This window comes from Rhinolophus ferrumequinum, chromosome 18 (assembly GCF_004115265.2).
Source record: "Rhinolophus ferrumequinum isolate MPI-CBG mRhiFer1 chromosome 18, mRhiFer1_v1.p, whole genome shotgun sequence".
Lineage (NCBI taxonomy): Eukaryota > Metazoa > Chordata > Mammalia > Chiroptera > Rhinolophidae > Rhinolophus > Rhinolophus ferrumequinum.
The window spans coordinates 51,116,803-51,142,147 of NC_046301.1; the positions used below are offsets into that span (position 1 = coordinate 51,116,803).

Genomic DNA, 25,345 nt, shown 5'->3' on the forward strand with positions numbered 1-25,345 from the left:
ACGTTCTTACGGGGCTGTGACTTCCCAACCACACCACATACTATATGAGCCTAGTGGCTCAAAAAGAATTTCGGATTTTAAGTTTGTCGTCGTGTTTGCTTTTATTTTTGTTAACCCACAGAGGGAGAGAGGAGATGTAGGGGCAAGGCCCAACCACATCCCCTGAACAGCTTCTGAGACGCACGTCTGTCCAGATTTGTTTCCAAAGGCAATTTTGGGCCCACGTTTCAGAAAACTCCCTGGGCTGTCAATCTCAGTGTAAACAGCTTACAAGTATTAGGTTGGTGCAAAAATAATAGCGGTTTTTGCAATTATTTTTAACCTTTTAAAACGCAATTACTTTTGCACCAACCTAATAAAAACCTCCAGTATGTTCACCACACAGGGAGCCAACACACGATGCAAAACAAACCTGTTTGGAACATGCCCCCCTAACAGAAGGGTGAGGACCCTAAAGAGGCATTAACACACACAGCCTTCGACTGAAACTTCACAAAACCCAAAACACCAAATAACACTTCCAGGTATAGCCGTGCTGGCTAAAAAAACCCAAAAAACAAAAAACTTTACATAAAGAGGATCACAAAATACACAGATGCACAGGTGTGTGTGTGTGTGTGGGGTCCCACGAACACCTACTTCTTCTTTCCATTCTGGACAGACTGTGGACTGGAGCAGCCATGCAGCCTCCCGCCGCTCAGTCTTGGGGGACGCAGGGCTGGTTCACTGCTTGCCCGCCTGCCTGCCTGGCTTCTTTTCTGGCTGACCTCTGCCCGTGCCCGGGATCCCGCCTCGGCCCCGGCCGCCAAACACACCTACGGGAGAGAAGTAGGGGCTGCAGGGAAGCCGGGCTCCAGGGTCATCTAACCCCTCTGCGCCTCCGCAACCCCCTCTGTAAAGTGGGGAGGGAAGGCTGAGAACCTTGGGTAGAGCGTCTGACCAGGGCTGGCCATGGGTGGTGCTCCAGAAGGTTCTCAGCGTGACCAACAGGACCAGGCTTCCCCAGGGTTTGAGGGAGGACAGAGGTCAGCCACAAGTCACACTGGGGCTTGGGACAGGCTTCCTAGGCGCGTTACTGTTTAATGGGTACTATTTCTGTCAGGGATGACTCTGAGCAGGGGTGAGGTAGAGGCCCTCAACTCGGAGGCTGAGGTCTGCAATGGGGACTCAGGACCTCCCTCGCTCCAGCACCACCTGAGGGGACAGAGACCAATTCTGGCAGAGGCTGCCCCACCTGACCTCTCATGGGTCAAGAACAGCTTTGCCAAAGAGGCTTCTGGGAGATCTCCACCTGCCGCTCAGGGCCCTGGAGCCTCTCTGCAGTGACTCGAGCAGGCCACCTCGCCGACCCTCCCTGCAGCTCAGTCAGCAGTGGTGGCCTCAGTGTGAAGAGCCTGGCCCTCGGGTACCGATAGGCCCTGAGATCCCGGGGCCTCACTCCTCCCCAGGCCCGGCCAACCCTCTGCCGAGAGTGCCTTCCCACCTTTTTCCCTGTGGCTCCCTCCTGACTGTTACGTGAGCCTGGCTGGCTCCAGGCCTGGCACTCAGGAGGCCCCCAAAGACAGAAGGGACAAAGCCAGGCCACTCCAAGAACAGGAGCTTGACTGGGGAGGTGGGGTTTATAGATGGCGTCTGGGCTCAGCCCCCAGCTGACTGCACAGATTTCATTTTATGCCAGAGTTATCATCTTGGGGTTGTGGGGCAGTCTCTCCAAAAGGCGCGACCTTGGCTTTGTATTGAGGAGTCATGGCAGGGGAAGGGTCCTGTCCCAGGCTCTGAGCTGGGGTCCTAGCCAGCAGCCTGGTGAGGCAGGCCCTGCAGGACCCTCTCTACAGAGGGGAAACTGAGGCTCAGGGAGGTACCACATCCAGAGATGCAGGCAGGCATCTAGATGGGGGCTTGAGGCCCAGGTCTGCAGAGGCGCCAGGTCAGAATGCTGGGCTAGACCCAGTGCTGAGGGGGCACCAAAGACTCCGCCAGGACCTGGGGCTCGGGGCTGGGGTGAGGGCAGGCAGCAGCAACAGCCACTCCACTGAGGAGCCCTGTGAGTCACCGCCCCCTGGCTCTGTGTGTGTGGGGGGCTCAGAGCCAGGCCCAAGGCACCGTGATGGCACTGGTCAAGAATGTCAACATTTGGCTGGGATGGATGCCACGTGATCCAGCCGTGGCATCCGTGTGTGTGTGTGTGTGTGTGTGTGTGTGTGTGTGTGTGTGTGTGTGTGTTGCCTACCTCGCCCGGCACCCCCCATGCCTCGGCCCTTCTGCTGCTTCTGCTGCTGCAGGCCACCGCGCCCGCGGCCCTTGGCCACCACCTCTTCCTTGACCATGTCGATGATTTCGTCGGGGATGCGCAGGTACTTGATGGTGCTGCCCCGGATGTAGCACTCGGGCATCCGCCAGAACTTGTCCCCGTCCTGTGTCAGAAACGGGTATCAGATCTGTGGTGGTCCCTACAGGGTGGGTGCACATGGCCAGGGCGGTCCCAGGCCACTTGCACCTGGCATCACCCCTGCACTCTGCCAACTTCACAGTCCCAGACACGATGCATGGAGGGGCTGCCCCCCAGCAGGTCTCAAAAGACACTCGGCACCCACGGCACAGAAGGAAGGGCAGCAGGGCTCTGGGGGAGACGGCCTCCTTGGCTTGGCTTGTCCTCCAGTGAGGGATGGGTTTGTTACCTGCAGCCCAAAGCCCAGAGTGGGGGGCTGCGCCACGCACCAGTTGCAGCCACAGCCCACCGAGCTCTTCCCTGTTCCTGCCCCTAGCTTTCACCTTCTGGAGCCTTCTCTACATGCCCTGACTCATTCATGAAACTCTCCTGGCAGGATCTGAGCTGGGCATAGGACACAGGATACAGACGCTGTGTGATGGGTGAAGAGGGCCAGGACTGGGGTGGGGAGGCAGGACTAGGGCCTGCGAGGGGCAGCTCCCCAAAATGCCAGCTTTCAGGGGAGCTAATTAAGGCTGGAGAGACAAGGAGGCTTGCAAAGTCACAATCCTGAGGTCCTGGTTTCTAGGACAGACCGCCTCCCCCCCATAGCCTGGGACCAGCACAAGGCCTTCCCCCATGTCCCCTCCTGCTGCCCTTGGGCAGGAGCCCGGGGCCTTTTCCATCAAATCTGTTTCCCAGCCCTACCCCTGTTGCCCAGCGCCAGAAGCCTGAGCAGCTTTCTCCTACCCCCGCACCCTTAGAAATCAGACCAAGACCCCTCCCTGCTTAGAACCCAATCAGGGCCCCCTTGGCTCAAAGACCAGCTCCAAACTCCTCAGTGTGGCTCCCAAGGCCCCGAGATCCAATCCCCGCTGGCTGCCCTCTCCAGGGCCCTGACTCGCCTTCCAGATGGAGCTTTCTGCAACACACACCGAGGGATTCCTGCCTCCAGCACTTTGCATACGCTGTTCCCGCCTTTCCTGGTCCAGCTAAGTCTGGCCCTTGACAGGCCTTGCCTCTCAGCCTTCCCGAAACCCCTGGTCTTCCTACATGACATCGCCTGTTCTGGCCCAGCAGAGGCACTCAGCAGGTCGCACAGAACTTTCAAGGGCCAATTCTTCTCATGAACGCGCACGAGCCCCCAGCCCACACAGGAACCCTGAGAGACCCCGGGCATTCCTTTCCCAGAAAGGGTGGGCAAGAGGCCAAGTCTGTGGGGATACATAGTACAGCCAGACAGAAACAGAAGGATTCTGTGGAAGCTCGAGGCCAGGGCTGGGGCTGGCTGCTCCTTGTTTGGTTCTCCCTCAGCCAAGGACAGGCTGGGCCCAACTCGTCCGCTCCCCGCGGGAACCAGGGCTCACTGTGCTTTCTATGGCAGTAGTTCAGCGCTTCCCAGCTGGGGTTCCCCCTGGGGTCTCAGCCCCCAGGGTCTCTGGATCCTGCCACGCTCTGCCCAAGAGTACGAACCTCACCCCAGGCTCTCCCAACCGCCTGGTCAGAGGGGACTGCCCAGGGGAGCCAAGTGTCCGGGCTCAGCTGACTGTGGAAGCCCGACCAGCATCACCCCAAGCCCGGCGGTTGGTTCTAGGGCCCCGAAGTGGACGCAGACCTGCCGGCCACGTGTACAAGGACACGTGCAAGGCTATCACTGAGGCACTGCCTGCTACAATGCCCAAGTGGAGCCTCCCAGACACTGGCTGCCAGGGGTGCAGTGTGGACACCAGGAGGGGGCTTCTAGCAGACTGGTGTGGAAGCCTCACGACGTAGCATTACAAGCAGCAGGTCATGGAGCCATGTAGGGGACGGGAGGGGTCATGGCCACCTGACTGCCTGTCTGGGTGTGAACCCTCCCCAAGGATGGGCCGGGGGCACTGTGGCATGGCAAGTCCCAGGGGCCACTGCCCCACCCTGGCTGGGCCCCCGCAACTTCCTCCCCTGTAACCTGGGAAGAATGGAGTCTAGGCGGAAGGACATTTACATGCTCCGGGCACATTAGCAGAAGGGAGCCCTGTCCCCACCACCGTCTTCACCATTGTGGTTCTGGGGTCATCCCAGCACGTGACCCCAGGGACCATCCCCCAGCCCTGGCCTGCCCAGTGGTGCTTCTGGCCCTCTACTTCCTGGTTTCAGGCCTCTGGAGGTAAACAAGCCTGCTGGTTCTTGGGGCCACCCTCGCCCCCTGGTGGCCTGGACACCCCATGACCACTCCACCATGGCCCAGCCTGGCCTGGAGGCTCTACCCCCCACCTCTCCAGCAGAGACTTGTAGCCAGAAACAGCCCCCCAGGCCTGAGTCCTTCCTGGTCACGGGTGGCAGCAGGGGCAGGGGAGCGGGGAGAACAGCTCAGTACAGGCCCAGGCAGCATCCCCACCGGTATAGACTCCTCACCCAGGTACAAAGTCCAGGGCACTGGGGGACTTGGAGCCCCGTCTCTTGGCACTGCCCCTCCACACTCAGTTGAGTCCCTCAGGCCCCGCCCTTCACACAGGCCCCACCCTTGGTAGGATGACCTGTGCTAAGCAGACAAAGCCCCCTCCTCCTCCCAAAAGGCCCAGGGCAGGGTCCTTACCCCACCTCCACTGCCCCCAGCGCCACGTGACGGCCCCAGGGCTTGGGCGCAGACTGGCGCAGAGCACTCACCCTGGACGTGCAGATCACCTCGCGCAAGTTGATGTTCATCCAGTTGTCGCAGCTTACCAGGTGCCCATTGTACGTCTCCCCATTTTTAAGTTCTACCAACTGGAGAGAAACAGGCCCCGAGTCAGCCAAGGGCCCCAAGAGAGGGGCAGCCCTGCCCCTAAGAGCCAGGTGACCGCCACCCAACTCCCCTCTGGACTCAGAGGCCATGGCACGCAGCGCTGAGGGGCCTGTCTCACAGGGACATGTTCTGCTTTATCTGCACACTTTGCTGGGCATGGGAGATTTTCTCCGATGAAACCATTTTTTCTTTTGTGGGAAATAAACCCCAAAACAAACAAATAACAAAGGCGGAGATGTGAAAAAGAACTAACTCAGGTATCTGCGGATGAGAAATGAAGGCATACATCCACGCAAAAATGCATATATATGTGTTCACAGCAGCCGAATTGTCAAATAGCCAAAAGGTAGAAACTACCCAAATGTCCAGCAACTGGAGAATGGATAAACATATTGTGGTCCTTCCACACGGTGGGATATTCTTCAACCATAAAAAGAAGTGAAGCTCTGACACGTGCTACAATGTGGACGAACCTCAAACACATCATGCTGATTGAAAGAAGCAAGACACATGGGCCACAATGTTGTATGATCCCATTCACGTGAAATGTCCAGAACAGGCAAATCCATAGAGACAAGAAAGATTGGTGACTGTCAGGGGCTGGGGGAGGGAGAGGAGGGACTGATAATAGGGACAGGTCTCCTTTTGGGGTGATGCCAATGGTCTGGCTCTAGATAGAGGCGCTGGTTGTACAACATCGTCAACGTTCTAAATGCCACAGAATCATTCACTTTAAAAGGTTGAACTGTATGGTACTTGAATTATAGTGAATAAAAAGAAAGAACACAGAACACTGAGAGATACCACACTGCACTGTTAAGGACGAAGGTAGTTTAGGAACCAACTAAGTGCATCATATGATTCCCACCCGTGCTTTAAAAAGTCACATTCACGTTTACACACACATATATCACAGAATTAGTTAAGCTGCTGGGAAGATGAATGCAGGGGGCTTCCACACTAAGTCTCTCTCACGTTTGACATTTTTAACAAGCACAGATTACTTTTATAAGCAGCAGAAATGACCCTGGCCCTGACCCATGTGGGAGGGAAGAGAACAAGCTGCTGTTTTGTGGACAGGCGGGAAGCAGGTTTGGCTGGAGGAACCTACCTCACCCTTCGCCCAGTGTCCCCGTCCCTGTGCTGAGGCTGGTCCCCACTGAAACTCGCTGTCCCCGACCGCACATACTCACCATGGGGTGATTCTGAGCTGTCTTTAGCAGTGACAACGGGAGCTGAAAGGCAAACAAGGGCACATGATTCGTCTGTTTCATCGGTGCCTGGGAGCCCTGGCTTCTGGCCAGCGTCCCACAACGGCACCTGAGATGGTGGAGGTGGTGGTGCAGGAGTGCCCGTGCCTCACCCTCACTCTGTCAAACTCCAGGATACACACCTGCTTCGCAGTTAAGGAAAGAATATCTCAAGCGCCACCTCTCCTGCCCGAGGCAGCTGCCACCTGGTCCTGGTGCTACCCGTTCGGCATTGCTTTATAACTCACGCTGTACATATTGCACACACCTGACAGGTGAGGTGTGACCCACCATCTTATATGCCCACCATGGTGATTAAGACCATCAGAGTACAGGTCCCTGTGCAGCTGAGTTGTACTCAACGGACGTCTGAGATGCGCCAGGTCGGAAAGCTCCAGGGCTTTCATTGCCAGCATCGTATGTGGTTATCGTCACACTTTACAGATGGGAATACTGAGGCTTAGAGACTGAGGTTGTTGCCCAGCGCTAGAGCTAGTAAGCAACAGAGCCTGGCCTGACCCCATCTGTCGGCAGTCCCACTGGGACCAAGAGTGACTCAGCCAGGCCCCATGGGGAGTCCACCCCAATCTGAGGAGGCCACACTGCAGCTGGGTTTTCACAGACAGCAATTCACTGGGTGAGGGGAAGAAATATTCTAGAAAAAGTCTGTGGTTATTCCAAGAGATGGCTGATAAAGAATGGAATCTTTTAAAGTTCACCCAGATAAGGTGGGCTTTCAAGCTATTTCTTTTCCATCATGACTGAATTTTCTTTTCATAACAAATGTGGTATAACTGGAAAAAAATCAGCTCTTCTCATTTTGGGAACACAAATCATGACCTGTACACTGGAACCGCGTCTGGTTCTCCGGAAGGATGACTCAGGTGGCAGTGCTTAGGTCCAGGGTCCAAGGGCAGCCCATTCAGCATGATCAGATGAAAGTTCTGAACCGAGGGCCCCACAGCTGGGAAACTGCCTGGGGGAGGAATGAAGCTTCCCTGTGCCCTGCCCTGCCCTGCCCTCGCACTACTGTCACAATCCCGGCCAGCTGTTTCTCCACGGGGTGGAACTGGAAAGCCTCTCCAGTGGAGGTCAGAAATGGTCCTCAACACCTACAGGGTGGTTCCCCATGAACGGCTTGTTGGGCGGGGACAGGTCCCATTTCCCACAGGCCTTCCCTGAGAGGTCACCAGGGGAGGTCCAGCGCCGATAGGAAACCAGGCCCAAGCCTGCTTCCTGCACTGGCTTCCTGGAAGGGCAAGATAAGGAGGAAGAAGGGGCCATGTGGAGAAGAGGCAGCTGCTCCAAGGAGGGCGGGTGGGTGGGCAGACTGGGACCCCAACGAGGACCAACCTGCAGCTCCGGCCCTCTCCTTTGGGTACGCCTGTGTGACTCTGCGCCTAGGCTGCACAGGAAAAACTGGAGGCTCAGACCCGCATGCAGGGCCATGCACCCAGGTCGCCTTTTACTGTGGAGAAACTTTGGGCTTTCCTGGGCAGTGGGAATCAAGCCCAAGGTGATGAGACACTCGGGTCCTCCTCCTACATCAACAGAGGGCACAGAGTCAGGCTAGCCCTGGAAGGTGAGAATGAAGATGGACTCAGCGCAGAGAGGTAGAGAGATCGGCCCAAGGACACAGAGCAAGGTCCTGGTAAAGCCGGTGAAAGTAGGCTGATGCTTGTCAGCAGGGGACCACTGATGTCCTTTTATGGCATTCACAATCTCTATGCTAGCGACAGCCTCTCAGGCTACCACCTCATCCCAGCTACTGGCAGCACCGCCCTGGAGGACCCACGGCCTCCTTGGGTCCTGGCAATTCCCTATCCACAAAGCAGCGGACAGGACATCTGAAACGCAGAAGGCAGCAGCACCTGCTCCCACCCCTCCCCTGACTTGCCTGGCACACACTCCCCAGACGGGCTACCAGGCCAGGCCTGACCAGGTCCAGCAAACGGGCCTACGCTGCTCCTCACACACCATGCCCATCCAGTCCTGCCGCCCAACCTTTGTTCCTACACTTCCCTTCCGCAGGCTGGTCGTTCCTCAAATGTCACCTCCTTTGGCCAGGTCCTCATAACCCCATCGAAGGAATGAGGTTTCCACCTGGGCCACCCTCTGCTGTTTCCATTATAGGACGCAGCCAGTCTCTAATTATCTTGTTTACTTGTCTCCCTGGCTAGACTTGAAACACCACGCCTCCTGCTAGACTGGAAAACTCAAAAGGTGTGGACTTTGTCCAGCGCCCAGCATGAGGCCACACACACGAGAGGGACTTGGTAAATATTTGCTGAACAAATACATGAGGGAAACGCACGCACTGCCTAGGGAGGTACATGGGGTGGGTGGGATGCTCGCCCCACCCCACAAAGAAGGAAAGGAGAGGCTGGAGAGGTGGCATCCGGATAGCTCTCCACAGATGCAGCAGCGTGGAGCAGTGGCCATGTCTTGCCTTCTTCTATACTATCATCCCCAAACTGGGCGGGAGACAGAAAAGAGGAAGGGGAGGATCCCCGAAAACTTAAAACTTGGTGGGGAAGAGGAAGAAGACGTGTGAAGGGATCAAGGGAAACAGGAGCGGGCCGGACACCCAGTTCAGGGGAGATGGGATCTTTCCCAAGACCCTGTGGAGTTGGGAAAGTCAGAAAAGCTTCAGGAAACAGGATTCCTTTCTCTGGGCTTTCTCACAAGGTCTGGGGTCTGGTTCTCAGGTCTGGCTCAATCCAGGACTAGACCCAAAGGTTTCCTGACGCTCCCAATTCAGGAAACTGTCAATGATCACACCCACATACACACCGTGACCCCTGCTTCCCGCCCTGCTGTGTGAGCATGCCTTGTCCACTGGTGGGCACGAAGGGTGTGTCATGCCTGGTCCACTGGTGGACACTCTTCGGATTAAAGAAACGAGTCTGTACTTTGCACAGGCTCTGTTCTATACTCTGGGACTCTATCAGGGGTAAACAAAGCTCTGGCCTCCATGGAGCTTAACAAAGCTCCGTCCAGTCGTTCCCTCAGGCCCACTTTGCCCTCCAGCAGAGGGATCCAGCCAGCAGGAGCTAGCAGGAAACCTCACCAACCCCTGGCTCTCAGAAACATGCGGCAACCCTGTCAAAGGGACTCAAGTGCTGACCGGCCAGGCGCAATTCCAGGAGACCCAACTTTGAATCCCTCTGTGGGGGCCTCCATTTCCTTGTCTACACACCGGGGCATGGTCACTCTGGCCTAGATCCAGAACTTCCACGATGTGTGAGCGGTTTGGCCTTGGAGGCTTTCTGTCAGGGCCTCAAGTTTTCCTTCTGTGAACTGGAAGGGGGCAGTTAGTGCACTCCTGGCTCAAAAAGCCCCCTTTCCCACTGGAATGAATGACACGCTGTGTGATCCAAAGAAGCAAACCCCCTCTCTGCGTCTGTTTTCAGCCTGAAAACGACAGTCATAGGGGGTTGTGCTAACATTCTAGGAGCCTTGCAAACCCTGAAATCCCCCAAATTGGCTTAATTTGAGAACTCAGGCGGGCCCCTACTTGCTGGCGCTCCAGCTTTCAAACATGAGATTAGACTGGATAGGACGCGCTCGGGGCCACTTCCCTGCCCGAAAACTCACTCTGCTGCATTCACCGGGCCCCACCTGCTCCGGCCTGTTTCCTCGTTTGCAAAATGGGAAGACTGCAGCTAGGCCGCTATACTGATACCAACTCTAAGTTCCCAGAGACTGGGTGCCTGAGAGAGCCCCCTCCCGCCCTCTTCGGCCTCAGTTTCCCCGCCTCAGGCCGAGGGGCAGGAATCAGGCCCGGATTGCACGCTCGGTCCGCGTAGCCCCTGCCCCAGCGCCCGCCCCAACAGCCTTCAATGGCCGCATCCCCTGCTTCCCGGCGACACCTTGCCATCGTCCTGCCCTCACCATGGTATCGGCGGGGACTGGGCACGCCGGCCACTTCCGACGCCGCCGCCGCTCACGCGCCCGCCAGTAGCCGAACCGCCGCGCGCCACTAGGCTAAACTGGAGTGGCAGCAACGCGAACCAGTCAGCACGGGGCTAAAGGGACTGGCAACTAATCCCCGAGGAGTAGGGCGGGGCCTGCTAAGCACAAGGGGCGGTGCGGGCCGTGTTTCTGCCAAGAATATGGGGAAAGCCGTAAAGTGCCGCAGTGAGTGCTGCAAAAGGGAGGCAGAGCGACGTGCAACGGGGCCGAAAGCCTGTGGGTAAGGGCGCATGCGCAAGTGAAACAGCTCTTCTGGGCTCCACGCTGTGGGCAAAGCTGATTATTTTTTGCAGCTTGCAAATGTAGAAACTGAGGCTTAGTGGTTATTAGGAAGTAACTTCGGGCTCCTACTCTTCTGATTCTCATTATTGTAGTTGATCCCTGTCTAAGGCACGTCTTTTGGTAAATTGGAATCTAGACTATGCTCCTCTGATCCTTAGTTTGCCCTTCTGTAAAATGGATGTAATGATAGTGTCTGCTTTAGAAGGTTGCAGTAAGGATGAGACGATTTAAGCTGTGTGAAAGCACTTCGGACAGCGTCTGGCACATACTAAGCACTTAATGCACAAGCGTGCAATAAATATTTATTGAGCACCTACTATGTGCCTGCTCTTAGAAACACAAGTGTACAAACCTGACAAAGCTGGCCCTCCTCAGGCTTAGGAGCCCTTTGGGGCGACAGACAGTAAACAAAATAAATAGGCATATGTATCAGTTTCCTTGGGCTGCTGTAACAAATTACCTCAAACGGGATGGCTTAAAACAATAGAACTTAATTCAGAAATCTGAAATCGAAATTGTCAGCAGTGTTGGTTCCTATAGAAGGTTCTGAGGAACAATTCAGCCCAGGCCCATAGGCTTTTGCTAGTTGTTGGCAATTCTTGTAGTTCTTTGGCTTGTAGACACATCACTCCAATCTCTGTCTCTGTCTTCACATGGTGTTGTCTGTGTCTGTCTAAATCTTCCTCTGCTTTCTATTATAAGGATACTCCTTTCTCTTAATAGACGCACTCTAAATACAGAATAATGTCATCTCAAGATCCTTAATTACATCTGCGAAGATCTTATTTCAAATAAGGTCATAGTCACAGGTACCGGGACTTAGAACTTACACGTTATGTTAGGACATATCTTTATAACCAGTTACTGTGTGGATTGATCAAATGTGGAACCCAGATAAAGTACAAGGCACCCATTACTCCAGGACCAACAGTTGTCCTTCATGTCTTAGTTTGGGGTCACTCCCTCCCCCAGAAACCAGATCCTGAGATGAGGACTCAAGGGCACAAAGTGTACATAGCGGGTGACTCCTGGAAGCCCCCATTGGGGGTGAAGACCTGACACAGGGAGGGAAGGATCCCTGCAGGGGGCACCAAAGGGTAGGTGGTGCAAAAGGCAACTGGGGGTCTGTCCAGCTGGGGACCTCAGGGAGAAGCATAAGAACTCATGTTTCATCATGGCCCCATCCGTGGTCAGGGCAGCTGGGGCATTTATTCTCTAAGTCCCATCTGTCATCAGCTCAGGGCTGCTCCCAGGGAAGCTGGCAAGGCCTGGGATGTGTGCAGGACGCTGGTAAGTGGCCAACCCAACAGTGATGTGATAATTGGGTTAGAGGGATCAGGATGACCAGCCAAGGCTTGTTTGTCCAGGGTAAAGGCCACTTGATGTAAACAACGGAAATTGGGTACAGGATATGTCCCCTCACTAATATGGTGGTGGAAGTAGGAAGAAAATCTTGTGCTGGTTCACCCCTTTCTGACTTTTCTAGATTTTTCTATGTGCAGAGGCTTTTTCTTTTTGCCCAACTGGCAAACTCCTATTTATCCTTGAAAACTCTGCTTGGGTGACCCCTTGTGGTGGATTCTGGTAACTTCTGTTTTTGTCAGTCCTTTCTACATAGAGATGGCCAATCAGAGTTTTCTGTCCCCCTGACCGTAGTGATTGGTTAAATTGATAGCATGTGACCAACCAGGGCTAATTAGAATCTCCCTTGAGAAGGATACTGAGGGCTGGGAGGGAGAAGAGTGGTTTCCATGGAGGTTGTTAAAAGTGAGATGATGAAATAGTGAGATATTCCTATTTAGTGAAATAGATTTACAAGTGAGAAAGTGTAAGCCCAGTGCCATCAGGATCCAGTATACACAAGAATCCAACATACATAAGAGCTACTCAGTGGACAGGGATGCATGGTTTGAACCCCTGGATCCAGCTATACCTGAAACCATTAGATCTGACTTTCCACTTATATGAGTCCAAGAAGTTGTCCTTTGTTGCTTAATCCACTTAGAGTTTGGACTCTGTCTCTGGCAGGTGTCATAACCTGCACTAACGCATAGCTACTCCATGAACTCTTCAATGGCTGACCCCCCAAATCAAATCATTCCCTCTCTTATACTTTGAACTTCAGTACCTTGCACTGATTTTCATCATTACCCAATTTGTGCCACATTGTAATTGCTCATTTGCACACTTAGGCCTTCTGGATTCTGACATGTAGGAGCTAAAAACATGAGAGGTTGTATGGGCCACTATTTGAGGCAGTTTGAGCATATTTCCTCCTCCCCCCTCATCATGGACACATGACCCAGGCTTAACCAATCAGAAGGCTTCCCTGGGATGATGCTGGAATTGCAGAGCTGGGGTAATGTTTGTCAGGTACAGAAATGGCCATCTCTCCACCTCCGAGTCTTGGCCCTGTTTAATCCTGGATCCAGTTGTATCCGATGCTTCATAAATCCTATCTTTACCTATCCCTTGTACTAATACTATTTTTTAAATTCCAGTTTCAATTGTGTTTCTGACAGCAGAAATGTAAAGAATGAGGACTAATGTACCTATCACACTCAAAAAACTACCCTACCCTTCACTAAAAAAAAAGAAAATAGGGCAAGGTTGTAGTGAAACCAGTTAATATATATTTCCTTTTAAGTGGGGGAAAAATTGGCATTATGTCTCAAAGCCCATAAAATTGTCCTGCCCTTTTCTGAACATTTATACTGAGGTCTTGCAAATGAAGGGAACCACTCTGCCGAGGTCTTGCAGCAATGTTGCCAATTCTAAAATAGCAGAAAGAACATAAAGGTCTGACAGCGGTGAACTGGTTGAGTAAAACATGGTTCATCCACTAGACAGAATATTTTTCATTCATTAAAAATTATATGTAGGGGCGGCCGGTTAGCTCAGTTGGTTAGAGCGCGGTGCTCATAACACCAAGGTTGCCAGTTTGATCCCCGCAAGGGCCGCTGTGAGCTGCACCCTCCACAACGAGATTAAAACAACTACCTGACTTGGAGCTGATGGGTCCTGGACAACACACTTTAAAAAAGAATTATATGTAAATCCTCCCCCCAAAACCCCCAAAGATGGACTCAGTGACTCACTTCTAAAGAATAGAGAAAGAGGAAAAAAGTAACTTGATAGAGACTTAAATGGTAGAGAGACCTGGCAGATACCACATGTAGTGAGTCGAGGGTGACCCCCTAAAGATATGTCCAAGTACTAACCCCCAGAACCTGTGAATGTGACCTTATTTGGAAAAAGAGTCCTTTCAGATGTAATTAAGTTAAGGACCATGAGAAGAGATGTCTGGGATTTAGGATAGAGCCAAAATCCAATGACTGGTGTCCTTCTAAGAGAAAGGCAGAGGGAGATTTGAGACACAGAGAAGACAGAAGCAGAGATTGGAGTGATACAGCCACTCGCTAAGGAACACCAGGCGCCCCCAGAAGCTGGAAGAGACCATGAAAGATCCTCCCCTAGAGTCCCCAGAGGGAACGTGGCCCTGCTGACACTTGATTTTGGACTTCTTCCCTCCTGAACTTGAAGAGAATCCATTTATGTTGTTTCAAGCCACCAAGTTTGTGGTCATTTGTTATGGCAGCCCCAGGATTCATCACCTGAACCAAGTGATCCAGATTTTATCTTGGTGATAAGTCGTGGCTATCAGGGATCCCTGCCTGATAATATGAGATGAGAAGGGCATCTCACCTCTGTGGTCTTCCCCAAACACCCATAACCCCATTCTAATCATGGCAGGAATATCAGACAGACCAGCATGGAGGGCATTCTGCAGAACGCCTGGCCAGCTCTCTCCAAGACTAAGATCATGAACAAGGAAAGACCTAAGAGCCATCCCAGACAAAAGAGGACTGGGGAGACGTGATGACTACATGTAACTCGGGATTCCTTCTACAGAGTCTACGAACAGGGAGAGGACATGAGTGGAAGAACTGGTGACATCCAGACAACATCAGGAGGTTGGTTAAAAACAATGTACCCAGGTCAATTTCTTGTACAAATGCATCTGATAAGATCTTCTTATTCCGGGAAGCTGGGTAAGGGGCATAGGGGAGTTTCTGTACTGTCTTTGCAAGTTTTCTGTAGATCTGAACTTATTCCAATATAAAAAGCTTGCAGCACTATTTAATCCCCATTTTACAGTTGAGGAAACAGAGGCTTGGAATGGGAAAATAACTCATCTAAGAGTACGCACCATGTGATGAGCCAGGCAGAATTTGAACTCAGGCCAGCTGGCTCTAAACACCATACTTGCCGCCCTCCATTCTCTCACTAAGAAAATTCATAAAAAATTTAAAAGGAACAGTTCTTTACATATGAAATGTCTTGGTTTCAAAACTCTGGGAAAGCAGCGGTGGTACCTGAGTCCATTACATTGTTTTAATGTCAATTTCCTGGTTTTGACAGTGGTTAGTTAGTAAGATAGACCATTTCGCTGGGGGAAGCAGAGTTAAGGGTTCAGGGAAACTGTACTACTTTTTTGCAACTTTGTGTCAGTCTTAAACTATTTCCAAAAAAAGTTACAAAAGTTGAGTGGCCAAAAGAACTGCAAGCATGGTCTCTAAAAGATATTAGCACATCAATGCTCATAGCAGCATTATTCACAATAGCCAAAAGGTGGAAGCAACCCAATTGCCCACTGATGGATGGATGGATAGATGGATGGAGAAACAAAAATAGTCCATCCATACAATGGAATATTATGCAGGCTTTAAAAGGAAGGAAACTCTGACACCTGCTACAACATGGATGAACCTTGAGGACATTATACTGTGTGAACTAAACCAATCACAAAAGGACAAATACTACATGATTCCACTTATGTAAATAACCTACGATAGATTCATAGAGACAGAAAATAGAAGGGTGGGTGCCAGGGGCTGAGGGAGGGGGGTTGGGAGTTAGTGTTTCACGGGGGCAGTTTCACTTTTGCAAGATAAAAAGAGTTCTGAATGTTGGTTGCAGAACAATGTGAATGTATTTAATACCACTGAACTGTACACTTAAAAATGGTACTTTTTATGTTATGTATATTTTACCACAATTTAAAAAACTCTAGTGATTTTTTGAAAGCAAGTGTCTGTACATTTGTTTCTGAGTAGTTGATGTACATGGTGCAAGAAATGTTGGCGGTATCTCCCTTCCACCCCCACTTTCACCCTCCCTCCCCACATCCTGGTTCCCTCCCCAAAGCGCCCCCGTGTTATCAATTTCTTACTCTTCCTTTCTGAGGTTTTTGCTGCCTTTGCAAATATATTTGTGTGCATTTGTCTTTCTTTTGCGTTTGTTTTTCATTCCATAAATTCTTCCACACTGGCTTTTTAAAAACTGTGATGAAAAATACATAGGTAACATAAAACTTAACACTTAAACCATTTAATTTAATTAATTAATTAATTTATTTTAATATATAATATATATATATATATATATATATATATATATATATATATATATGTTTTTATTGGGGAAGTGTAACAGGACTTTATTGGGGAACAGTGTGTACTTCCAGGACTTTTTTCCCAAGTCAAGTTGTTGTCCTTTCAATCTTAGTTGTGGAGGGTGCTGTTCAGCTTCAAGTTGTCCTTTCAGTCTTAGTTGTGGAGGGCGCAGCTCAGCTCCAGGTCCAGTTGCCGTTGCTAGTTGCAGGGGGCGCAGCCCACCATCCCTTGCGGGATTCAAGGAGTTGAACGGCAACCTTGTGGTTGAGAGCCCACTGGCCCACGTGGGAATCAAACCGGCAGCCTTCGGAGTTAGGAGCATGGAGCTCCAACCACCTGAGCCACCGGGCTGGTCCAACACTTAAACCATTTTAAAACGTACAGTTCGGTGGCATTAAATATATTCACCATTCTTTGTAACCATCACCTCTATCTAGTTCCAGAGCATTTCATCACGCCAAAAGGAAGTCTGGTCCCCATGAGCAGTCGCTCCCCATTTCCCCTCCCCCAGCTCTGGCAACCACTAATCTTTCTGTCTCTGTGGATTTGCAGTGTGGACATTTCATAAAAATGGAATCATACACTATGTGGCCTTTTGTGACTGGCTTCCTTTACTCCGCATGGAGTTTTCAAGGTTCATTTATGCATGTATCAGAACTTTGTTCCTTTTTATGGCTGACTAATAATCCATGGTATGGATGGACTACATCCATACCAATCCATGGATGGACTCCAATCCATGGATGGACTACATTTTATCCATTCATCCCTTGGTGGACATTTTATTTTTACATTTGGGCGGTTGTGAACAGTGTTACGAACATTCATGTACAAGTATTTGAACAACTTAATACTTTGAATCATTTTGGGTTTATACCTAGGCGTGTGGAATTGCCGGGGCCTGTGGTAACTATGTTTAACTTCTTGAGGAACTGCCAAACTTTTTTCCACTGCAGCTGCACCATTTTATTGCACTTGGCTTTCCAATGTAACCATCTTGCTTTTATTTTTTTTAAGAGTCCTCCATCTTCCTCTCTGCCCCTTCATCTTACCTACCATAGACACTGCATTAGTGGCTACACTAATGTAACAACATTAGTGGTTCCAATGTTGGAAGCCAATCCTTGAACAAACTTCTTGGCGGCTCCAGCCAGGATTTTTTTGGCTCTGCTTGTCCTCCCCTAAGAACGTGCTCAAGCACTCTTGCTCCAAATCCTGACCCCTCCCATGTGTGACCTGGGACAAGTGGCTTAGCTGCTCTGGGCCTCAGTTTCCTCACTTGCAAAATGGGATAAGAATAGTCCCTCCAAGGGTTTTGGGAGATGAAAAAGAGAGAAACCCAGTGATACACTCGAACAGTATCTGTGGGTGGTTTGGGTACCAGTGAACACGAGCCTTACCCCCCGTCGCTCTTGGCAGCAGCCTGAGACTCAGTTTCTCCCCCCAGCCCTGACTGAGTGCTATCAGTTTTCTCCTTTTTTTCTGGTGGGATGGGGGAAAATGAAACCCACTACGACTTACCTGTCTTCACATCCCAGCCTTCTAGCAACACATGCACTTTGCACCAGACGCTATTATTACATGTTTGAGCAATAAAACCTGATTCTGGGTGAGATTTTCATTCTGTTCTCTTCTCCCCCTTGGTTTGGGTCTTGCTCCTACAGCCAGACCAGGCCTGCTCTGAACTTTCTGAATTCTACCTGAAGCTGCCAGAGACCAAAATAGCTACAGAGTGTGTGACCTCCAGTCTGAGCTTGCAAACGGCTCCTGGGCAGTCCAGAGACTTCTTCCCTGGGTATTCTGAGGCCCTGGCCAGAGGCATATGGGCCTTCATCAGCATACTGACTAATCAGGGGCCAAGGCTGCTTGGAATGAGATGTCAGTGACCCAAGTCCAAAATCCAGCCCTGTTTCGGAGGATGTGGCCAGAAACTCCAGCTTTATTTTTCTGGCTGTTTTTGGAAGAATTTTGGCCTCAGATGAATGTTGGTGGGGGACCAACTGTGTGCCAGGCTCATACTGGGTGCAGAGACACGGCTGTAATGGAGACATGTCCTTGGTGTAGAAGTCCTAACCCTTATGTCAACGAAAATGGGAAATAAACGAGAAAAGCAGTCCTGACAAGGAATGATTTCTGAAAGTAATCGCTGTTATGAAGAGGATAAAATAAGGAAATGAGAGGGATCTGCTGGGGTGGTGGTGGTAATTTCAGCCAGGGAGGTAAGGGGGGTCCCTAGGAAGAGGTGACAGGGAGGGCCCTAGGAGAAGGTCACGTTCCAGCTGAGCCCTGAAGGAGAGAAAACAACTAGGTTTGCAGGATGTGTTCCAGGCAGAGGGAAGAGCAAGTGCAAAGGCTCTGAGGTAGGATTGTGTTAGGTTCTTGGAGGACGCCTGGGGCTAGAGTGGGTTGAGTGTAGGAAGATGGAGGGAGGAGAGGCCAAGGTCTCTGGGCCACGTCCGTCTCCTTAGCAACAGAGGAGCCTGCAGAGAACATTCTGGCACCACCCAACTGTGGGTGCCAGGTTTTCATTTCCCAGCTCGACCTCTTGCCATTTCCCAGGAGGCTCTAGCTTAGTGGCCTTCCGAACGGTGCCTCATCTGTAAAATGAGGTGATTAATGGAACTTTGCTCATACGAAGTGTGTGTCTGGGGGGGCTGATAATTCACGACAGTAGGCATACAGCAGATGCTAAATGAACACTTGCGGAATAAATGACCGGCTTGTCCTCAGCTCCTGACACAGTTCAGGTGGCCACACCCTACGGGACGAACTGTCCCCAACTTACAGGTGGGGAAACTGAGGCTGGGGAAGGGGGGCGGGGCGGCGCCCCTGGATTGAGCACCTGGTTCGGGGCGCGCATGCTGCGTCTCAGGCCCGGGGGCGCGCACGCCGAGAAGTCCGGCCCGGGTGGGGTGGGCGACGGGATATAGGGGGAGTGAACATGGCCGGGGGTGTGGCCAGGGCCGGGCGGCGGGGCCGTGGGCGGGACCTGGGCGTGGCCGGGCGGCGGCGGCGGAGGACGCGCCAGTTCGGACTCAGGCGGGTTTGAGGTGCAGCCGGAGCGCCATGGAACAGCCCCGGAAGGCGGTGGTAGTGACGGGTACGCGCTGATGGCGGCGGCCGGGGGCGGGGCGGGCGGCTGGAGCGGTGGGGCCCGGAGGGGCGCGGTGGCCCGGGCCGGGCAGGTGCTGGAAGTCGTGCCAGGTTTGGAAGATGTCATCGCCCGCAGGAGCCCAGCTCCGTCCGTGCGATGTAGAAAGTGAAGGGGCGCTCCTGTGGTTCTAGTGTCAGGGTCCGTGCGGGCAGGGACGTGAGGGTCCGGTCGCCTGCCCCGCGTCGAGCAGGGCCCTCTGGCGTCCTTCCTTCCCCGGGTGGACACAGTGACCCTCCGGGCACCTGTCTGTTCCTTCTGGCCGGCCGGTGGATTGGACTGGACTCCTCCTCCTGCCCCTTCCTTGGTCGGGCCTGTCCCCACCCCCGGCCCCAGGGGACAAAGGCCGATTTGCGGGCAGGAAGTGCCCCGGTGACAGATGAACCTCCTGCCAGCCACTGCTCCCCGAGCCCTGCAGTAATGGGGGGCTGCTCCCGAGAGGCAGGCCAAGTGGAGCTCGAGGGATCTCGGATGCCCGGCCGCCCTCCGGTTGTGCCGGGGATCGTCTTGGTCAAAAGCTTTTCTTCCCGAGCTGTTTGTGGGTGAACCCGGTCCCCGCTGTCACCAACTCCCGAAACTAACTGTTCCTCCTCGAGGAGACTCCACCTCGTGGCCACGTGGGCGTCAACTTCCGCCAGGCGTGTGACCGGGGGTGTGTGTGTGTCATTTTGATCCGCTGTCTGGAGGGGTCGGAGTGGGAAATCCAGCTGAGGTTCACACAGCTGTTCTGTGGCTTGGGAGAATAGAACTGGTCCTGGAATTCCCAGGAAGATGGAAGGAACCACTCACCTGACTAACAGGTGTGTGTAGTTGGGGGGGGTCACCGCCCCCTGCAGCCCTCGTGTATCTGGTTCTTTGTCGCTCTAGTGCTGACTATGCAGGCACCCACCCTACTGGGCATATTCCTTGAATGAGCTCATGACATCTTAACTGTCTCTATTTTGCAGAGGGGGAAACTGAGGCTCACAGAAGTCACCCTGTTTGTAAGTGGCTAAGCAGCCCATGCAGGAGGAGAGAGGGAGTGGAAAGGTCCTGACTCAGCTTGTGTGTGGGGGGGGGGAGGAGTGGAGGTTCCTGCTGTTCTAGGGCACAGCATCTCTCCCAGGGCCTGACACCACGTGGGACCCTCGGCCTAGCTGGAGTGACCCATGCTTCCTGGGCAGCCTCTCTTGGAGATGTTTATTTTTTAGGCAGGGTGACAGAGTGATGAGAAGAGGGAAGCAAGCCATGGATTCATAGGTCTGGGTTTGAATCCCAGCTCTTCCATCTTCTTGCTGTGTGACCTTGGGCAGCTGGCTTCACCTCTCTGGGCCTCAGTCCCGCTTCTGTAAAATGGGCCCAGGAAACACCGTTGCCTGAAAGGCAGTGCAATGAGACTGAATGCCACAGAACATGCAGAGCACTTAGCACATTTCTGGGCAACTGTCTCGGTTTGTAAATGGGTCTGGAGTGTGAGCAAGTGGGAAGGAGGGTGGTGGGATGGTGTCTAGACAGCCTGGCCTGAGAGACACCCACATGCATCCTTTAAGGACCATTCTTCATTCGGTGGTGATTCACGGAGTGCCTTCAGTCCCTTGCATTTCCAGAATAGGGGAAAGGCCCCAAAGGAAGACAGTAAATCAAATAATTAGGCACTGGGTCAAGCCCAATGGAGAAAGTTGAGAAGGGAGCAAAGCTAGCCTTTCCTGGGGCACAAGGAGACCACTGGCCTTTTGCCGGGCACAGGAGTCAAGTATAGGTGAGGAAAGGGAAGGACACACAGCTTCAGTTAAGAGCAGGCAAGTGTTTATGTGTGGGAGGGGGGCAGCTCTAAAGCAACACTGGGTTTGCCCCAGAACTAGGGACAGGCCCCTGACATTGTCCCAGGTGGCAGCTGCTCCTGCAGCTCCCTGCTCTGTTCTCCCAGGTGGAGGCAACAGCCTGGCCCTGGGCAGGCTAGGAAGGGCCACTGTGCGGTGACATGATGCTTTTACTGTTTTTTCAGGGTTTGGTCCTTTTGGGGAGCACACTGTGAATGCCAGCTGGATTGCAGTCCAGGTAACTCGGATCCGGAGGGTAGGAATCAGGCTTGGGGCTGGGCTCCTGCTGGAAATATTTGGCACCAAAGAAAGGAAGGAACCTACAACGAGCACAGCTCCTGAAGCTTCCTGAGAAATATTTCAGTCTGATGTACACATCTTCCCAGATAGCAACGCTATTGCTGCCGTGTGTTGAGCACTGCTCTAGACCAAGCATTTTCTGCAGCCCAGCACTGTGAATTTTCCTAACAACCCCTGCGTGGTTAGGAGCAGTTATTCCTGCACCCACTTTACAGAAGAGGAAACTGACGCCCAGAGAAAGTTACCTGAAGTCACACAGCCAGAAAACTGTAGTGGCATTGCCTCAGAATTATTCCAATTCCTCAGTCAGGTTTGGGGGTGACCAGGCAGGGATATTGGGGGATGTAGTAACCTTGTAGAGAGGGTACAGTGACCCTCACTGGTACATCCCAGCAGCTGGGGGAGGAAAAGATTGCATATTGTGTGGGCGCCTTTCCCGTTGTCCTGAGCGGGGTGTCAGCCAGTGAGCCTTGCAGTCTTTGTCAGATGGGGCATTCGGAGGGACAGACTGGGGAACAATAGGCAGAGAGAAAGAGAACGGTTTCTCCTTATATAAATCAGATCTGCAGAGACCGGAGCCAAACTCGAGTTAATCCTAGACCATTAGCTCCTTGATTTAAAGCATTGCCTGTTTTCCACTCCAGAGCCCTGAATTGGGAGAAACCTTGATGGGTCAACCGCTAATTGGGCCTCTCCCCACCTTTTTTTATTTCCCCTGCTCCAGACCTCAAACATCTTGGCCACTTTTTTTTTTTTTTTAACTCCACTTTGCAAGTAGGACAGAGGGACAGGGTCCCCGGGACCCTGCAGATGGGAGCATGTCCGAGGCTTTGCTCATCGCACCCGCTCCCTGGAGCCCCAGACAAAAAGGAAACAGCGTGTTTCTGAAGACGTGTGTGTCTGGCTTTGTGCGAGTTTCAGACCAGAGCCTTCACGGGGCTGAGTGGACACAAAGCCGTGTGTCTGAATTCCTAGGCCCCAGACACGATGATCTGCATCTAAATAGGAGAAAAATCACTTAAACAATCTTTGGAAATCCCTCTGAGCTGTGGGGCTCGGATGGCGGGGGATGGCAGCTCCTCGTCCTGCTGCCTGCCAGAGGGGAAATACCCCTTCTGTTTTAGTTGCTCATCTCTCCAGACCTCACCTCTGGAAGACTTCCCATTTTCTTCCTCAAGTTTATGAAACAAGAAAGGATTCTCCACCATTTTCCAGCTAAAAAGATGCAAAATTGCCAAGATTTGATTTTTTACCCTTCTTAAAAAAAAAAAACACTGGAGTGTCACAGACATCCTCTGAACCGTGCTCTCCTGTAAACTCCATGGAAATTTACACACATGTGGATGGAACAGGATCTAGAACATTCCAGCCCCTTCCTGTCCTTCCTTGTTTCTGAAGCCCCTTGTGTCCCTCCTAGCTAGCTCCCTCTCCCCCGCCCCACCCCCTGTAAATCTCCCTGCTGACTTTGTTGCCACCGCAGGTGAGTCTTACTTAGCCTCTTCTAGACTCAGGGTCCGTGGAGTTGCGCTGGGTCCTGTGCCTTCTGCGCAGCGCAGCGTCTGTGAGATCTGCCAGCGGGTTGCCCGAGCTGCATGGGTGCTTTTTAGTTGCCCTGGATGAAACAGATTTGTCTTTGAAAAGAGTGCAGCCTTTGGATGCGTCAAATCAATCCCTCAAGAAAATAGGCCTTACGTGTGTTTGGTGTGGTCCAGACTTGAGTTGCAGGAGCAGTTGACATCGGTCACCTGGGGGGGCGGTTTGGTTGAGTGGAGTGAGCAGCGTTACTTCCGGTCTTAACTGATTGTTCAGAAGCCTCAGTCGCCATCTGTAAAAGGAGCCCCTCCTCTCTCAGAGACCAACTAGTTTCTCTCCCTGTCTGTTTCTCCCCTTCTCTCTCCCTCTCTCCCTCTCCCTCTTCCTCTCCATCTCCCTCTTCCCCCCCCTTCCTCCCTCCCTCCTTTCTGTCTCTTTCAGTTTCCCTTGGCTTCTCTGTGGGTCTGTGTCTGTCTTCTCAATTGGTGTGTCTCTCCTTTTCTCTGTACATCTCTCTCCATCTCTGTTTCTTCCTCTGTCTCTCCCCTTCTGTCTGTCTCTCTGTTTCTCTTGGCCTCTCTGTGAGTCTCAGTCTCTCTGTCTCTCATCCCTTCTCCGTCTCCATCTCTCTGTCTGTCTTTTGCTTCCACCCCTTCCTTCTTCACGCTGTGAGTGAACTTGCTCCCCAGCAAAGAATGAACTCTTTTCCACCAGCCCCATCAAGAGGCGGGAGTTGTGGGAACTGAGGGCTGACCCCCCTTTTTCGTCTTTACTCAGGATGGTGCTCCTTAGCACCCCTCACAGGAGGGCCTGTGTTCTTTATGTGTCCCATCCCTGCCAGGTGGTGTGGGACAACAGCTGCACGTCTCTTCCTAGGAGGCCCAGGTAGGTGCCGAGGGCTGGGAACCCTTGGCACGGGGTGTCTGGAGCATTCTGTGCCCTCGTGGGCGAGGAGGAGCCGGGTCACAGGTCCTGGTCTTATCACGGGACAATTACTGCCACAGTGAGTCTAGACAGACCTGCTAAGGATATTAACCAGGGAACAAAGGGGGTCTTTGTTGTGGGGTCAAGGGAATCGGTCAGACGCGGCCACGCAGCGGGGTCTTGTCAGGTAGACAGGGTGTAGACAATGCACCGTCTGGGGCACCCGAGCCTGTTCCGTTCCCTTCCTTTCACGGTGTGTGCTCAGCACTTGCTGCAAAGTGTTATGGGACTTGGGGTACGCTGCCAGCTCCCCAAGAGAACTGGTTGGCCCTGTTGGAACAGAAAGTGTTCACAGGCACAGAATTTTGCGAGGTTATGGGCCACCCACTTCTTGTAGTAGCTGCAGACAAACTTTATGGCTGCTCTTTCCCCTCCGTTGCCCTTTTTGAAACTGGGGAATCATTTGCATAAAGCCACATGGGCTGATCTTCAGGTCCCCATCACTTCAGTGACAAGTATTTATGCCCATGTCTCCAATACATCGATCAAGATAGAGAACGTCACCATCCACCCACCCGGCACGCTTCCTCCTGCCTCCCCACCCTGCCCCAGGAACTGCTGCCGTCCTGAGCTCAGTCACCATAAAGGAGTTTTGCTTGGTCTTGAACATACGGCACAGTTTCTGTGCCCTTGTGTGCTGGTTACGTTGGTTTAGTCTGCGTTGTACAGGGGGCCAACTGGCTCTTTTCCTGACTCACCCCCTCCTCCCATTGATATCGCTGCTGGGGGCTTCAAGGTTTGCTCCCTAAGAATAAAGCAGCAGGGACAGTCCTGTCACGGGACGCCTCTCTGCGGGGCTGCTGGCCATGGGGTGTGTGCCTATTTTTGATGGTGATTTTCATAGTTTAGGTATTTTTCCCCCATTGGGGAGGGGCTAGGTGGCCACCAGGAGGACATGAAGAGCCAGGGTTAGGTCAAGACAGTGATTCATTCCGTGGCTCCCTGGTGACGCGAGCTCCTTTCCTACCACTAAGACTTGATGTGGGCAAGGAGCCATCCCACGAATGCTGGAGAAGGGGACAGAGACGGTTCATTGGGAGGCTCTGCCACCCCAAGCTGGGCATCAGCCTCGGCACATCATATATCATGGTGGCCACTGGAAGGGTTTCTCTTTCCCAAAGAGGGTTCCTTAGATTGGTCACTAATCAAATTCTCAGCATCCTTGGTCCCTCTGCCCTCGAAGATGGTGCCAACCAATTGACTCGCTTGGGCTTGTGAAGGGCTGAGGTGGCGGACAAGTCCCTGACTGAAACTCTGAACAAATAAAGGTGATCCTTTTCAGTCCTCCCTCTGCCTGAGATACGGATTCTTTTAATTCCTGGCCTTTCAACCTATTTTCTGTTGCCAGAAGAGGCTGCCAGGGCCTTGGGGAAAAGACGTGGGGCAGGAAAATTTCAAGCCACAGGGGACAGGAGGGTAAGAA

The 25,345-nt window shown here is 52.5% G+C and overlaps 2 protein-coding genes across 7 annotated transcripts in view; one reads left to right on the forward strand and one right to left on the reverse strand.

The window, feature by feature from the left end:
* Positions 1 to 75: 75 nt before the first annotated feature.
* LSM4 (LSM4 homolog, U6 small nuclear RNA and mRNA degradation associated) lies at positions 76 to 10,485 on the reverse strand. The gene is made up of 5 exons (XM_033134473.1): positions 10,337 to 10,485; positions 6,386 to 6,427; positions 5,075 to 5,173; positions 2,231 to 2,414; positions 76 to 815 (listed from the first exon to the last, which is right to left on the reverse strand). Exons 1-5 carry the CDS (start codon positions 10,337 to 10,339, stop codon positions 724 to 726), a joined length of 420 nt encoding a protein of 139 aa, XP_032990364.1. The 5' UTR covers positions 10,340 to 10,485; the 3' UTR covers positions 76 to 723.
* Positions 10,486 to 19,150: 8,665 nt separating this feature from the next.
* Positions 19,151 to 25,345, forward strand: part of PGPEP1 (pyroglutamyl-peptidase I) — a 29,115-nt gene continuing 22,920 nt past the window's right edge. For 4 of the 6 annotated variants that reach the window (XM_033134032.1, XM_033134033.1, XM_033134036.1 and 1 more), the window contains exons 1-2: positions 19,151 to 19,255; positions 21,291 to 21,343. In XM_033134032.1, the coding sequence (XP_032989923.1) occupies positions 19,222 to 19,255; positions 21,291 to 21,343 (87 nt within the window). In that variant the 5' untranslated portion in view covers positions 19,151 to 19,221. Of the gene's footprint in view, positions 19,256 to 21,290; positions 21,344 to 23,715; positions 23,824 to 25,345 lie in introns of all 6 variants that reach the window. The other 2 variants (XM_033134035.1, XM_033134034.1) reach the window with 2 other exon arrangements.